This window comes from Podarcis vaucheri (assembly GCF_965113315.1).
Source record: "Podarcis vaucheri genome assembly, chromosome: 5".
Classification (NCBI taxonomy): Eukaryota; Metazoa; Chordata; class Lepidosauria; order Squamata; family Lacertidae; genus Podarcis; species Podarcis vaucheri.
In genome coordinates, this window is record NC_138763.1 from 30,413,235 (window position 1) to 30,429,503 (window position 16,269).

Genomic DNA, 16,269 nt, shown 5'->3' on the forward strand with positions numbered 1-16,269 from the left:
GGAGCTTGGCGCGTTTTTTGAGCCCGTTGCTATGGCAGCAGGGCGTGAGGGGATAGGTCACCTGCTTCCCGTTGCCTCACAGTGGGTTGTTGTTGTTTTTTTTGGGGGGGGGAGGCGGTGTCGTAAGAGGAATTCGGAGAGGAAACCGCGCAAGAGGGTAAGGGAGGGGCTTGCATCGCGATCCTATGAACCATTATTGCGCCCAAGACGGAAGCTGCGGTGCGCGAGCCTGTATTATTGTGTTTTGTCCCCACACAGCCATAGAGCCCTCCGGGTGACCTTGAGCCTGTCATTGTCTCGCAGCCTGCCCTTCCTCACAAGGCTGTTGTGACGGAGAGGGGAAGGGTCTTGTTGTTCTCCACCTTGAGCTCCTTGGAGGGGAGATAAATGTAATAATAATAAAACGAATTATTACTCAAAAGGCCCAACCGACTTCAATGAGGCTTGCTCCTAGCTAAAGGGAAGTAAGGTTAAAGGTAAAGGGGCCCCTGACCATTAGATCCAGTCGTGACCGACTCGGGGGTTGCGGCGCTCATCTCGCTTTATTGGCCGAGGGAGCCGGCGTACAGCTTCCAGGTCAGCTGGCCAGCATGACTAAGCCGCTTCTGGCGAACCAGAGCAGCGCACGGAAATGCCGTTTACCTTCCCGCCAGAGCAGTACCTATTTATCTACTTGCACTTTGCCGTGCTTTCGAACTGCTAGGTTGGCCGGAGCTGGGACCAAGCAACAGGAGCTCACCCCGTCATGGGGATTTGAACCACCGACCTTCTGATCGGCAAGTCCTAGGCTCTGTGGTTTAACCCACAGCGCCACCCGCGTCCCAAATCATATCTTCACTTAAGTAGGTACAAATTATCGTGCCACCCGCATCTCACCTGCAGTACTGTAGCATGATCCAAACCAAGAAGAAGCCCCCTTGAACTCGACAGCATGCGCTCACTGGGAAATGTGTAGGAAGGAGTGTAGCCCAGAGATACTTCAAAAGGTGCAGACAGCTTTGTGGGTGTTTCCTAGAGAAGAGCTTCCCTCCTGCCGTCACAACAGCGTGTGCAAAATCTTAGCAGATGACGCCTATTATGTTCAAGGAATGATCGGGTGCTACTATGAAAGGTGTGGAGGTTTAAAAGTTGTGCAGAAGGAATGTCAGAAGTTGCATCTTCTGTGTATTAGTGCTGGACAGGTGGAAAAGTAATCTTTAAGCAGTTTACAGGGATGCAATAAATCAGTTAGAATCATAAAGCAAAACTTCAGTTAAAATGCCTGTGAGCCATGCATCCAAGCTATGGGGGCCCACCAACAGCGACTCCCTCCAAAGATATTGGTGATTGGGCAGGGATATAAGGCAGTCCTTGAGGTATCCAGGGCCTTGTAAATGAGTACAAGAGCTTTGAACCTGGCCTGGTAGTATATTGGCAACCAGTGCAATTTTTTTAGTACCAGAGTTATGTGCTGGCAATGGTCTGTCCTCGTTAACAGCTGCAGCATTTTGTAACAGCTGGAACCCACAGACCGGGCCCAAATGTAGCACCACAACCGAGCACATTGCAATAATCAAGCATTGAGGTTACCAGTGAAATTGAAGTGTAACAGCCCTTGCCCCACCCTAATTATTTAAATGCTCTTTATCGGGATCACAAAATTCCATATAGAATTTATTAACCTCCCCATCCCCAAGCACCTGTCAAAAACCTAGTTCCTCTAATTTCAGTTGTGACAACAAAACTCACAGCTGCCTCTACCAGTAGAAAGGGCATGATACTAACCATTACTATGCCTCCAAACAAAGGGGAATGAAACAGAAAAACCTCAAGCACACCAAAGTCACTGGAAAGTATTGAGACTTTCTGTAGCTGCTGTGGGGTTATCTTATAAGCACAAAGTATTAGTTATTTCAGAAACAGTACCGTCTACAAGAGAGTTGATCTAACATATCTTTCTGCAGCTTTGGAGAAAATCAGCAAGTTTGCAGAGAAATACTTCTGCAAAAGAGCAGTGACCATGTACTCTTTCCTTCAATTGTCAATATTAATTAATCCTGATCAGATACCCAAATAAATATTGGTGGTAATCAGTGAACCTTCAAATTATTCATATTGACAGTATGAACAAATTTATATACTGTGGGAAATATATGCAACAGTGAAAAAGGCCAAGTTGTTTAAAACTTGAAAAGAAAATTAACATTATAAGTCAATACAAATATGTGTTGAATGGTTTCTTTACATGTAAAGGTTCATCATTGTTCCACCCGATGTGTGTGTCTTTAAGGGGCCAGAGCAAGGGCCAGAGCAAACTAACGAGACCCAGCTTTACAGCTGTGAAACATAGCAGGTGCTGCTGAGTTGTACTGATTAAACTATGTCAGCAATTGGGTAGAGTATATAAGGAGCAGCACCTAGCTCTCCCATTACCCTGGGGGATGGGTTGGTGGTTGGGTCTGGTTTGTTGATGTATTTAGTGTAAATGGAGTTTTTGTTTTTCTTATTAAAACCTTCTTTAAGTTATTTTTGAGTCCCTTTTTAATGCAAGGTCTCCCCAGCAAGCTCTCTGCAGCGCTACCATACTGCAAAAAGCCAACAATATGATACAGGTCAGAGTTTAATAAACCACCACATTTTCAAAGCATTCTTATGACTCCCTGCTGTTTACCCTTTGAAGATGAATCTTTTATGCTTCAAAGTCAGGAAACAAGATACAATAGCAGAGGGTTTTTAAAATACTTTGGGGGATAAGAATGCTTGGCTTTTTGAATGGGTTTGTTTGTTTTATTTTATTTGCATTGAAGAATGAGGTGTTCGTTTAAATGAAAAAATGCTTCTAGAGTGTTCTGATATGCACAATAGTATTGGTTTGTAATCACTTGCTGGTTCATTTAGGATTAATTCACACTAACCAGCAGAGGTGTTTGCTGGGAGGACATTGGTTTTGGCTCTGCAACCGTCATAAAGTGGGAAAGGAAGTGGTGGGTTGGAAACATGCAGCAGAGACTTATTAGGAAGGTGCATTCATGGCTTCTCATTTGTCCACTCAATATCACCATGACTTTGCAGCAGATACGGGGGAATCTATGACCCTCTAGATGTTGTTGGACTATCATCAGCTCCAGTCAACAAGATCAAAGAGGATTAATTCAATCCTTGGGTCATGCTGCAATCCAGCACTCACATATTGGAAACCCAGAATGAGGCTGGTTGATGCCAACCCACACCCTGCAGTACTGCATAATTTTTTTCAGGCAGCACTAGTTGCCAGACACAGGCAGACCAATCTTTGACAAAGAAATCAGCTGTTTTCCAATGGCATGCAATCTCTCATAGAGCTGCTGCCAGCAAGAAGATAATTAAATTTCTACATATTAGTTCTCCCTTTTGGATTTCTGGGATGGATAGTAGAACCAGTGTTGGGCCAGGAATCTATAATATGCTCCTTTACACTTGAAATGAAGCTAAAGATGGAATCATTAATCATTAATCTATCATGCTTTCTCTTGATACCCAAAACAGACATTGTCTGAGACCTTGGTTCGATAGCCAAAGTTCTACATTGTGGGTTGCATGTAACAAGTGACTTCGGCATACCTTTTTTAAAAACAACATCATCACTTCATGCACAGCATATAATTATAACCATGCTTCACTTCTAGGCAGTCCTAAGTGGCTAGGTAGCAGTTTTGTACTTTGGTGCATGCATATTTACTGCTCAGGAATCTAAGACAATGAAGAAAGGCTGAAGGGAATGATTTTTCATTGAAATGGGAAAGAGAAGCCTAACAAGACATCTTCAGGAGGAGGAGGTAGTGAGTAAAAATACAAATCTTGCATATACCAATTATCCCTTATTGTATTTACAAGGAAAATACCTTATTTTCTGACATCTGTCCCTGGTAAAACTCTCCCCCAGTACTCAAATAGGGACTCTAGCAGACCCCCTTTAAGATTTTGAGGGGGCCTATGGGAACAGTGATCAAATGATGTAGAGGGGGGGGGATTAAGTGGGTCACTAATAACATCCATAAACCCCATCCCTTGACTCGCCCTCCAATTTTAGCCAGATTATGGCTAAACACCACTCCCTGTTCAGGCATTGTTGAACATTCATTTGTGGAGTTGCCTTATCATTCACTCTTGTCTTTAGCCCTAAATACGTAAGATCCACAATACAGCATAAGCAATATTATTGCAGGATATAAGTTTATTTGTTCATATAGAGTGGCTGGGGAACCCCAGCCAGATGGGCGGGGTATAAATAATATTTTTTTTATTTTTTATTTTTTATTCTTATTTTCTCGTTTCTTTCCCATATTTGTTTATTTATTGTATTTGTTATTTGTTTTTTTCACAAGGTGACCCAAAGCAACTTGCATTAAAACCACTTAAGGACATCCAACAAGCATTTAAAAGCACAGAAAAAAACAGATCAGGACTTAGTGATCCCACCCCACTAAGAGAGGCTACCCTTTGGATTAAGAGCCAAAAGCCCAGGTGAAGAGAAAAGTCTGCCTGGCACCCAAAAATTGATATGGATAGTGCCAGTCATGCCTCTCTCGGGAGAGTGCCCTCCACAACTTAGGGGCCACCACTGAAAAGGCCCAATCTCATATTGCCACCCTCCAAACCTCCCATGGACATGTACTTGTATAGCAACTTCTGAATCTTCTGGGAGTCGCAGGTAGGCAGAGTGCTTTGCGCTCATGCCCAGCTTGCAGGCTTTCCACAGGCATCTCCTGGCCCTTGTGAGAACAGGATGTTGGACTAGATGGAGCATTGGCTTGGTCCAGCAGGCTTGCCTTGTGTTCTTCAAACATTAAAAGGTCTATATACCTAAACCTACAAATCTCTCTCTTGCTCTCTCTCCGTGTGTGTGTGTGTGTGTGTGTGTGTACGCGCACGCATACACATGTAGCAACATATGCACAATGGAACTGTTATATTATTCATCTAAAAAGAATGTCCAAACAAAGGCCGCAGTCCAGAGATAACATGCAATAAGACAACAACTTTAAAGTTTTGTAGAGTTCTTTTTATAATCAAGCAGTATATAAATTTTATAAAATAAATATTGCAAATGAGTAGTACACGTGATAGCAGCAGCCTTTTGCCAATGACAGTGATCATTACCATCTACATCATATGACAGACTTGTGAACTTGACCCAGTGAGGAACATTAGACACACACACTTATTTATCAGTTAATCACAAAATGTGAACCAGCATAAGCAAACAAAGCATCTTGGATGGGGTACTCCATTCAAACAAATACTTGATACAATATGAATCAGTTTTTATGCTTCCAGAAAATCCAGGGATTAGTGGTCAGCAAGCACACAACAGTGTCCAGAAGTATGATTTCAACCTAGTTTAGTTTTTTGACCAGGCTCTGCCTCTTGCTTCATTTCAAAAAGTAAAGTGTGACAGCTTATTGAGTCTTTTACTGTAAAAAAAGAGAAAGAATAAATAGGTAAGCTAAATTCTTCCTTGCTTCCATACAGCTCTCCTGTCTTATATACAAAAACTGAAGAACCTGTGTCTTCTAGATATTAGTGGAGGAGACCCCTCATCTTCCCTCAACATTGACTATACTGGCTGAAGCTGAAGACAGTTGGAGTCTAACATCATATGAAATGATAGGATCCTCTAGCTGCCCTATATCTATATATCAGTGCAATCCTAGGTTTGCCTGTCAGAAGTTAGTTCCACTCAGACTTACTCCCAGGCAAGTGTGCACAGGATTCCAGCCTTAAGCTGCTGTTTCTTCCTATTGGAGAAGTGAAGAATAAAATGTTTCATTTCCACAGTGTGGCTCACCATCCTTAAGCACAGCTGCGATATTACAGAAACCTCCCATAGTTAATATTCTGACAGGCAAACCTAGGATTGCACTGTTATAGGGCAGCTAGAGGATCTTTGCAAAATTTGCTTTGCCAGGGCAACCAATTCATCCCTCCTACTGACCTCAACAAGCGGAGCTGTTTCTTCACCCACGGTTCTCTGGGATCTGCGCAAACTTTCAAGCCACGCTTAGTGTGAAATCTAGAAAGAGCAAAAACTATTATCAGTTTTAAAATAACAAACAGTTACAGTCAGTAGAATAATGCAGAAAGGTCACATCTTCTAAGGTGACAAAATCAGCATGCTGTTGTGGGGGGTCCTTTCTCAGCCCAATGAGTAGCACTGGGTTTGCTGCATACAGAGCCTGTTGCATGGCAATCAATCACCATAGTATGGATTGAAGCTGTCGGCATTTTGTCTGTGTGTACAAACTAAGGTGGAAAGAGATCCTCCTGAAACCAACGAATGAAAAAAAAAAATAGGGGAGGTGAAGAGGAATGGAGTTGTGTCATGCATTGTTAGTGACAGCATGAAATGTTAGTACACTTTGACTGCATGGAAAATGTGAGACAGGAATGCTCCCCTGAGATTCTCCGGCAAGCTTTGTTGCTTGACTGTTTTCAGTTGCATTCAACTGAAAAGGCTTAAAAGCTACTAAGCAACAACAACTGAAGTTATGTACAGTGTAACTAAAGTTGTGTACACTACAGATAAAGCAAAAATACTGATATCAAAAATAGATACTAAAAATAGCTCAGCTACAAGCTCTGACCTGGGTTATGAGAATTGCCAATTTTTGTACCATCTTAGGTTTCTCAAGTTCTACAGGGTTTAAGAACTATGGGATCAAAATAATGTTTCATTGTGGCTGCTGGAAACACAGTATTTGAAGCATTTTGGAGACGTTTTTTGAGCTAAACTCCTGGATGATGGGGCATCTATTTTTACTCTCCTTCATTGATACAAGTAATTGTTTCATTTTGTCAACTCACATGACAGCATTGATGTCACAGACTTCACTGGAAAGCTGTTCTGTGAATCCTTTGATAATCCGGCGAGGAAGAGGCGTCTTGGTATAGGAAAGACAGCAATCTTGGTTGCTTTGGGCTGGAGTGAGGAAGGAAAAATATACATTGATTAATTAATTTAATTCATTACTTGGGCTTTACCAGCAGGTCCCAGGGCAGATTACAAAATATATATATATTAAATTAGGCACAAAGTAACATTTTCATCTCTATCACTGCCTTTCCTAGTGCACATATTTTGGATCAGTTTGCTATCAGATAGCAAGGATTTCCAATAATGTTCTAGACTATTCTTCATTGTTGAGTGCCCAGAAGTTGGTGAACTAGTACAATATCCATCATCCTAAACCAGTTTAGCCAGTGGTCAGGGAAGATGGGGAAAGTATTCCAACAGCAGATGGAGACACAAAGTTGAAGTACACTATTCCGGACTAATCTGTCTTTCCTTCCCTTCTTTCTTTTTAAGCCATTGGGAATCCTCCTATCTTCCATCTTAATTTTCAGGGCACATACTTCAGCATCACAAGGAGTCCTGGAGCAGGAGGTATCCAGAAATACCACTTACCTTCACACATTCCCAAGAGTAGCAGCAGACCCACCAGAACAGCTAAGGGCACATTCTTCATGTTGAAGCCACTCATCATGATCATGCTGCTGCTTATGTGCATCAAAAGAATTTGACTCTTCAGATGTGAGTGAACTAGCTTCAGTCAGCTTATTTATAACACCTGCTTGAGATCTCTGGCAGTTCACCTAAGGGCGTTTGTTCCGCTTTGCAATTATGGGGATTTCCCTCTTACCTACTCTAGTTAGCTGATTTTATAGCATTGTTTGAGTGCTGGTTAATTAATATAGGGATGTATGTGCAGCCAAACAGAAGAGGGAATAGATCCTTTTTGTGACATCACCATTCACTGACAAAACTCCTGAGGAGTGTTAGTTAGGTGCAGGAAATTCCAAAATACTATTTCCCAAGTAGGAGGGGGGTATTAATGCAGCACATTGTGTTAATTCCCTGGAATATCAAGTCGGTGTTAGGGAACTGTGGAGTTTCCCCTCCTCCTTTCCCCCATCATTTTTCTACATCATTTGCGTTGCCACAGCTGGGGTACCAGAGTCTGTCAGTGAATATTAGAAACCAATAAACAGTAGTATTCAGCTAATTTTGGGGATATGAAGGGAAAGTACAAGCTTCAGAACTGTGGCAGAGAAGGAATTAATGGGTTAGCTTATGCAAAACAGCATGGCTGGGCTAGCTAAGTGCAGAGCCATCAAGGAACCATGGGGAACCAGGTGATGCGCCATTAAGGGTTGCTGACAATGCAAAAGAACTGTCCTTCAGCCCCCTCCCACTCCAAGGAGTGGTCAGAGACAGGAGAATTAGCAGGTTGCCGGATGGCGGGGGCATGATGTCACAGGGAAATTCGTGCCTTTAGAAAATTTAAAGTTTGCTGGGAAAGAGTGGGGCAGAATTCAGCGAGCTGCTGTGGAGGCAAGAAGCAGAAACAAAGAGATGGCACATAGGATGGCTCTGAATGCAATGCCAGGTGATGGGGAAGGACTAGCTGCTCCTGAGGTGAGGATGCTGTAAATTCTGTACTCTATCCACACTTGGGTTGTAAATAAACCATATTTCACAGACACTGCCTTATTTTGCCTTGAAGAGACACAGACCCTTGTTCAGGGCCAAGACTCCTGGAATTTCATGCACTGCTTGGCAGAGATTGGGGTGGCTTGTTAACACTGGTGTTAGAAGTGAGATCTGTGTTTCCTAGGGGAAAGGCCTTGGAGCAAAGTGTGTCTGATCTGACCTTTGTCTTCAGTGGCTTGAGAACAAAGGCAACTCTCTCCAAATGGTGATTTGCAACTGAATACCATGTGATCTAAGTTAGGTTTATAAAAGCGCCAGCTGAGATACATTACTAGTTAACTACCAACTTGTTATGCACTTACTGGGAGTTCTTACTTAGCTTCAATGGTAATTTCCTATGTTAAACCTTAAGCAACACACATACAGAATCATTTTCCATTTCAATGTACAATTAAACAATTATTGTTGTTGTTTAGTCGTGTCCAACTCTTCGTGACCCCATGGACCAGAGCATGCCAGGCACTCCTGTCTTCCACTGCCTCCCGCAGTTTGGTCAAACTCATGTTCGTAGCTTCAACAACACTGTCCAATCATCTCGTCCTCTGTCGTCCCCTTCTCCTTGTGCCCTCAATCTTTCCCAACATCAGGGTCTTTTCCAGGAAGTCTTCTCTTCTCATGAGGTGGCCAAGGTATTGGAGCCTCAGCTTCAGGATCTGTCCTTCCAGTGAGCACTCAGGGCTGATTTCCTTAAGAATGGATAGGCTTGATCTTCCTGCAATCCATAGGACTCTCAAGAGTCTCCTCCAGCACCATAATTCTAAAGCATCAATTCTTCAGCGATCAGCCTTCTTTATGGTCCAGCTTTCACTTCCACACATCACTACTGGGAAAACCATAGCTTTAACAATGCGGACCTTTGTTGGCAAAGTGATGTCTCTGCTTTTTAAGATGCTGTCTAGGTTTGTCATTGCTTTTCTCCCAAGAAGTAGGCGTCTTTTAATTTCATGACTGCTGTCACCATCAGCAGTAATCATGGAGCCCAAAAAAGTAAAATCTCTCACTGCCTCCATTTCTTCCCCTTCTATTTGCTGGAGGTGATGGGACCAGTTGCCATGATCTTCGTTGTTTTTTTATGTAGAGCTTCAGACCATATTATGCACTCTCCTCTTTCACCCTCATTAAGAGGTTATTTAATTCCTCCTCACTTTCTGCCTTCAAAGTTGTGTCATCTTCATATCTGAGGTTGTTGATATTTCTTCCAGCAATCTTAATTCTGGTTTGGGATTAATCTAGTCCAGCCTTTCACATGATGAATTCTGCATATAAGTTAAATAAGCAGGGAGACAATATACAGCCTTGTCGTACTCCTTTCCCAATTTTGAACCAATCAGTTGTTCCATATCCAGGTCTAACTGTAGCTTCTTGTCCCATATAGAGATTTCTCAGGAGACAGATGAGGTGATCAGGCACTCCCATTTCTGTAAGAGCTTGCCATAGTTTGCTGTGGTTGACACAGCCAGAGGTTTTTGCGTAGTCAACAAAGCAGAAGTAGATGTTTTTCTGGAACTCTCTAGCTTTCTCCATAATCCAGCGCATGTTTACAATTTGGTCTCTGGTTCCTCTGCCCCTTTGAAATCCAGCTTGCACTTCTGGGAGTTCTCAGTCCATATACTGCTTAAGCCTGCCTTGTAGAATTTTAAGCATAACCTTGCTTGTATGTGAAATGAGCGCAATTGTGTGGTAGTTGGAGCATTCTTTGGCACTGCCCTTCTTTGGGATTGGGATGTAACACTGATCTTCTCCAATTCTCTGGCCACTGCTGGGTTTTGTTTTTGTCCATGGAGTTTTCTTGGCAGGGATACTGGAGTGGCTTGCTGGTTCCTGCTCCAGGTGGATCACATTTAGTCAAAACTCTCCACTATGACCTGTCCGTCTTGGGTGGCCCTGCATGCGATATCTCATAGCGTCTCTGAGTTATTTAAGCCCCTTCGCTACGACAAGGCAGTGATCTAACATTAATGCCCTTCCCAATTCACAGTACATTTCAATGTTCCTCAATAGGTATGTTTTAAACCATCTGTAAAATGAAAATGAGGTTGGAGCATAAGTGCGATGCTGCAATGCAGAAGGCTCCTTCATGGACCCCTGCATTATAGACTTCACTCAGTGGTGGGCAAACAAGTACAGCTCCCTCTGCAGAACTTAATGCCCAGACAGATTAGTATGGGAAGTTGTATTCTTTCAGATATTTCGGGCTCAATTCATTTTGGGATTTATATGTCAGCATAAGCACCTTGAATCAGGCCTTGAAGATAATAGCCAACCAGTGCAGTTCTTTCAAAACATGTGTTATATATCACTGTCCCACAGGTTCTACAAGCACCATGAGTGCTGTACTTTGTACTAGTTGCAACCTCCAAACCCTCTTCAAGGACACCCTATGTAGAAGTTACCACAGTATGGATTACTGTGGTCAGATAATCTCTGTCCAGGAATGGCCATAGCTGGTGAAACAGCCATAACTAGGAAATAGCACTCCTCACCACTGAAAATACCTGGGTGTCCAGTGACAGATGGTTCTAGGACTACCCAAGCTCCTACCCACTCCTACAAGGGAAGTGCAAGCCCTTCTAAAATAAGAAGGAAGTTACAAATCAGTTATAACTTTGTTTAATTAACAAATAAAATTCCCAGCCCTGATTATGCCCTGAGATTATTGTTTCGGCCACCAAACAAGCCTTGTACTCCAGGGAACTTCCATCTTATGCTACAAGATTGTCAGGGCGTGGAGTGTTCGTTTGGAAACCCCCAGTGTAAATAAATGCAAACCAAGGCAGAATATTCCATTCAATCACCCAGGGTTCTTTTTTATTTAATCCCCCTAGTTATAAAGGGAAGAACGGGTGGAGAGAAGTTCACCTTTTCCTCAGCCTCTCATAGAAATCCAACTTCCCCTTTCTTCAACCGAGCTACCCCATGGTTCCAAAGCTCCCCTGCACCTTTTTTCATAACAAAAGCACACATACATTGATTGCACTCACACAGTTGACATTACTTTGGCCCAGAGAGACAACTATGTGCATTATTCAGACTTTAACTGATTTGTTCAGACATTCTCTGTTTTCAATCTTAAGTACCTAGACCTTCCAAATTAGTCACCTCTTAGATCTACTGTAATATGGATATTCTAGTCTCTTCTCAGAAGCCACAGAAGAACAAAGGCTAAACAAGAAGCTTAAGCTTCTTGTCAAATTTAGGGGTTGAGATCTATTGGTGTTTTGGCCCTCACTACTAGACGAACAACTTAGATTCTCAGTTCAATTTCTGCCAAAGGCTTTAATGCGTAAATCAGAACTGCACATAGGCAAGGTACATGGCTAAGTGCAAGTTAGGACGTTCATCCAATTAGTTACACACCCCTTGAATCTTTCTTTTGAAGAGCAGGGCAAGCACAACTTATAGCACAGCAAACAGCCATAGTCCCAGGACTAGTCATGTAAATGGGCACTCCTTCAAGTGAGTTTGGCCATGTTCTCGACCATGGGCATGCCAGCTCAGCTTCCAGTTTACTCTCAATCACTTCCCTGGTTCCACACTGACTGGAGGAGGTATGTGGTTTGGAGTATCCAATGACACAGGGGCAGAGCACTCCTCTGTCAATCTGCTTGGTCCCTCCTCTGGGTCCAGCTCTCCACCCTCTAGACTGCTAGCCATCTTCCTGGACTCACACACTTCTTGGCGTCCCAATTTCACATTCCCCCTAGGAACCTTCCCATGGTCATCCAGTGCTGGCTCCCTAAGCTCCCATTCCTCCTCAGGATATGATCATCCCCTCCATGATATCTCCACAGAGCTCCTGGCAATATTTATTATCATTAGTAGTAGTAGTAGTAGTAGTAGTAGTATTAATCCAATGTAGCTCTAAGTAACTTGTTCTGTCAGCACAAAGATTTATCCTTGAGCAGCTGAATTTTCCCTCCTCTCCTCTACCCATGCACCACTAACTCTGTTCGGGGGGGGACAGACCGTTCTCCAAACCCTTTAGAGCAGATTTGAGGAGGATGCAGTGGGCACAAGGGGGAAGTGGGAACATCCCGTTGCACAAGCATACATCACTGTGCTGATGAGACACACTTGTTGAATACCATCCATTGTTATCTCTGTGGGAAATATATTTTATATTTGCTTACACAATTGCAAAGGGCTTCTTATCATTACTGATTTCCTTTTCATTACATGACCTTACAGGTGCTTTACTATCTTGAATGGTTTATTTGTGAACATTTTTGGCGGCAGCACAGAAGACTTGAAGCCACAGGCTAAAGTCAACTGATTCCTCTGATTCTGGAGTAGGTCAGATGTACAGCTTGTATAAAATTGGCCAGGCTCCATTTCTCTCCACCCACAAAAAGGTGGGGGATTTTTTTTTTTTTTTTTGCCTAAAGAAAGGAAGGATAGAGCCAATGAGAGTCAAATGTATTTTATTCATTCTGCAGATTTCCTGCATTTACAATGAAGTGTAACCTTACGTCAATTTCTGTTGCCACACTCAAAGCTATTATAAAAGAAAGAAGTGGGGGAGGGGAAACTCTTTAGCAAAGCAGAGACAAGGAAGAAAGAATTGCAAATTGGAAGGGAAAAGTCCAGAGCGTAACTTCCGATTGCGAGGGCTGTACTGCACAAAGCAGAGGAGGAAGCTGTTCCTCCAATAAAGCCAAACTGGAGAGAAGACACACGAAACATGCTGCTGTGTGTTGATGTAATTTGGAACAGGTCCAGCTCCCTCAAATTCTCCTCTGTGTCTTTTCAAAGGGCCCTGTCATGTCATGCTGGAAAGCTTAATCCCTAGCACTGTAATGGGTTGGCTTAACACAGTGTACTTCACAAATCTTCTCTCAGAATTTCCTCTACAGCAGAGCCAACATTTCTCGGAAGACATTTTTCTAAGGTTTTTCTTTAGCTTCTCTTCCCCCACCCCTGAAAAAGAAGGCCACTTTGCTGAATCCTCTCAATGTTCTTTACCAGTTTAACCTCCGCCTCCACCCTGGTGGCTGACATTTCTCCCCACAATGCCCATGAATGAAGATACAGTGGTACTTCGGGTTAAGTACTTTCGTAGATTTTCACGGGTACAGGAATGCAGGTTTTGGTGTCTTCGGGTGTCTTCCCGTGTAAGAGTCGGGGTGTCTGTGCGACGTTTCGACGAGGTCTCACTCGTCATCTTCAGGCTGGTGCTTTCGGCTTCTTGTTACTGGAACAGAGCAGAATCTGGTGTTTGAGTTCCTATAAATACTGTTGAGGGGTGTGGTGTATAGCCTCCAACGTTCTGGGCAGAGAGGAAGTTCCTAGATTAGTGTGCCTTTTCTTCTTTTGTTCCTTAATTACTTGAGGGATATCTTGAGTGATTTCATGAGTGATATTCTGAATACCACTGGGTGGGTCATTAAGTGTAGATTAGTTGCTAAAGCTAAGGTCAAGACACGAAAGCTTTAGCAACTAATCTACACTTAATGACCCACCCAGTGGTATTCAGAATATCACTCATGAAATCACTCAAGATATCCCTCAAGTAATTAAGGAACAAAAGAAGAAAAGGCACACTAATCTAGGAACTTCCTCTCTGCCCAGAACGTTGGAGGCTATACACCACACCCCTCAACAGTATTTATAGGAACTCAAACACCAGATTCTGCTCTGTTCCAGTAACAAGAAGCCGAAAGCACCAGCCTGAAGATGACGAGTGAGACCTCGTCGAAACGTCGCACAGACACCCCGACTCTTACACGGGAAGACACCCGAAGACACCAAAACCTGCATATATATATATATATATATATATATATATATATATATATATCAGGTGATCACCTAAATGGCAGTCATGCCTCAGGATTCTCCCCTTATTCCAGGAGGAGGCTGGTCCATTAGAATGAATGTGGTACCAACCCAGCCCCACTTGCTTGCTTTCTTACAGCTATTCCAGGGCAGTGGCAGTGGCTATCAGTTTCCCCTTCCTTAGTCTCATTGTTGCAGGAAGGGGGGGATAGGGACAAAACTAGAATTTGTTGGCTCTGCCTCCAACTACCATTGTTTCTGGTGCCACCTGCTGTTGGCCTCCCTGCCTTGCACCCTACCAGTCCCAGTGGGCACTAGTCACCACTGCTTGTACCTTGCTGCGGTTAGCAAGTTGCCAAATAGCTGCCTTCTAGCAAAATTTGGCCCTGGAAAACCACACAAGCCAAGTTTCACACAAATAATAAAATAGAAAGGCAGGGGGCGGGGGGAATTACAAGCAAATGCCAGTATGTGAAATATTCACTACAGGTCTAATCTTAACATGTCCCTGCCCAAACCAAGGCTTTAGGCTATGCGGTGCGGTTGACTCGTCTGTCCCTTCAGTGCCAGGAACTCCTCCCACATCTCATTGCATAATTCAGGAAACATTTATTTGATACTCTGTGGGGCTGTGCAGCAACGCAGCTGTGCTTGTGTTAGGAAAAGTCTGCCTTCTCCGCTGCTCACCAACAGCTGTAAAATGACAAGTACTTCAACTCCCATCATGACCCGAGGTCAGGAATGATGGGAGTCAGTCCAGCAATATCTGGGGCACCCAAAGCTTCCAGTCCCTGAATGGAATCCTGCTGTGCATGTCAGGGACAAATCTGTGTTTCACGAAACTACCTAACAACCATTCTTGATATACTAGCCAGGGAATGAAATCACTTTCCAGAAACAAAACGTGGGAGCTTTATTCACACAAAAGGTGAGAAAATTAGACATCCATATAACAGAAGAACATTTGCGGATATTTGTCACACTATTCAGTGACAATCTAGAAAGGTTGATAGATAGAGTTCTCTATTGGAAGCCATACTGTTTTGCTATGACATACTTATCCTATCTTGGTTATATTCTCATATTTACAGAAAGCAAGATAAGGCAACTACAAGAGGTTTAACCTGCGTGAGCTCTCATTAATTTTAACGCTTTGGGAAATAGCCAGTAATTTCCTATCATCACAGAGATTTCTGTTCATTATTGCTTCCTTTCACGGCAGTTGACCCCATTCATTCTTTCGTCTCTTCACAGTTGTGTCTGTTATGTTCCCAGGGTTGCCCGTCCTTTTCCTGTGCATGGTTTAATGAGGTGGGTGGTTGAGATGTGCTGGAGATGTCCTTTCTCAATCCGTTTGTCATAGTTGATACTGGAAATCTATGAAACCAATTTGCCCTCATTCAGGAAGACTAGAGAGTCGCATAGTCAGAGTATGGCTCCCTAGAAAAAGTGTGTTTGGAAGTACAGTGGTACCTCGGGTTAAGAACTTAATTCGTTCCAGAGGTCTGTTCTTAACCTGAAACTGTTCTTAACCTGAAGCACCACTTTAGCTAATGGGGCCTCCCGCTGCCGCTGTACCGCCAGAGCATGATTTATGTTCTCATCCTGAAGCAAAGTTCTTAGCCGAGGTACTATTTCTGGGTTAGTGGAATCTGTAACCTGAAGCGTATGTAACCTGATGTGTATATAACCCGAGGTACCACTGTAATTACTAAAATGGTCTCTGGTTTGGAAACTACTTCCTTTAGGAGCTTGTCAAAGGGCAAGTGACCATCCAAGACTCAACCATTTGTGGTTCGAGGACCCGACCCCCGCAAAGTAAAATGAAGACACAGGGACATGTGATATAAGGTTAATGGGCTAGAAAAGGCCACAACTTTATTGATTACAGCAATGAAAAGGTATTGGCTTAGGCATTGGATCGCAAAACAAGTGGGTTTATTCACCAGGGGTTCATCACCTGTTGATGCTAATCCAACTATAGG

At 43.1% G+C, this 16,269-nt stretch overlaps 2 protein-coding genes across 4 annotated transcripts in view; one reads left to right on the forward strand and one right to left on the reverse strand.

Annotated features, from left to right (window-relative positions):
* The first annotated feature begins 9 nt into the window (after positions 1-9).
* SLC19A3 (solute carrier family 19 member 3) overlaps positions 10-16,269 on the forward strand; it is a 31,633-nt gene continuing 15,373 nt past the window's right edge. For 2 of the 3 annotated variants that reach the window (XM_082224340.1, XM_082224343.1), the window contains exon 1: positions 7,466-7,549. The gene's annotated coding sequence lies outside the window, so the exon portion shown is untranslated. Of the gene's footprint in view, positions 158-7,465; positions 7,550-16,269 lie in introns of those variants that run through there. The other variant, XM_082224345.1, reaches the window with a different exon arrangement.
* CCL20 (C-C motif chemokine ligand 20) lies at positions 4,999-7,535 on the reverse strand. The gene is made up of 4 exons (XM_082224701.1): positions 7,424-7,535; positions 6,823-6,937; positions 5,954-6,031; positions 4,999-5,432 (listed from the first exon to the last, which is right to left on the reverse strand). The coding sequence occupies exons 1-4, from the start codon at positions 7,524-7,526 to the stop codon at positions 5,396-5,398; spliced, it is 333 nt and encodes a 110-aa protein (XP_082080827.1). The 5' UTR covers positions 7,527-7,535; the 3' UTR covers positions 4,999-5,395.

Excerpts from the sequence above, each read along its gene's own strand:
- CCL20 (XM_082224701.1), bottom strand. The coding sequence starts at position 7,526 with ATGCACATAAGCAGCAGCATGATCATGATGAGTGGCTTCAACATGAAG. Across the intron at positions 6,032-6,822 it reads TGTGACATCAATGCTGTCAT|ATTTCACACTAAGCGTGGCT; the intron begins GTGAGTTGACAA and ends TGCTCTTTCTAG. Across the intron at positions 5,433-5,953 it reads AAACAGCTCCGCTTGTTGAG|TAAAAGACTCAATAAGCTGT; the intron begins GTCAGTAGGAGG and ends CTTTTTTTACAG.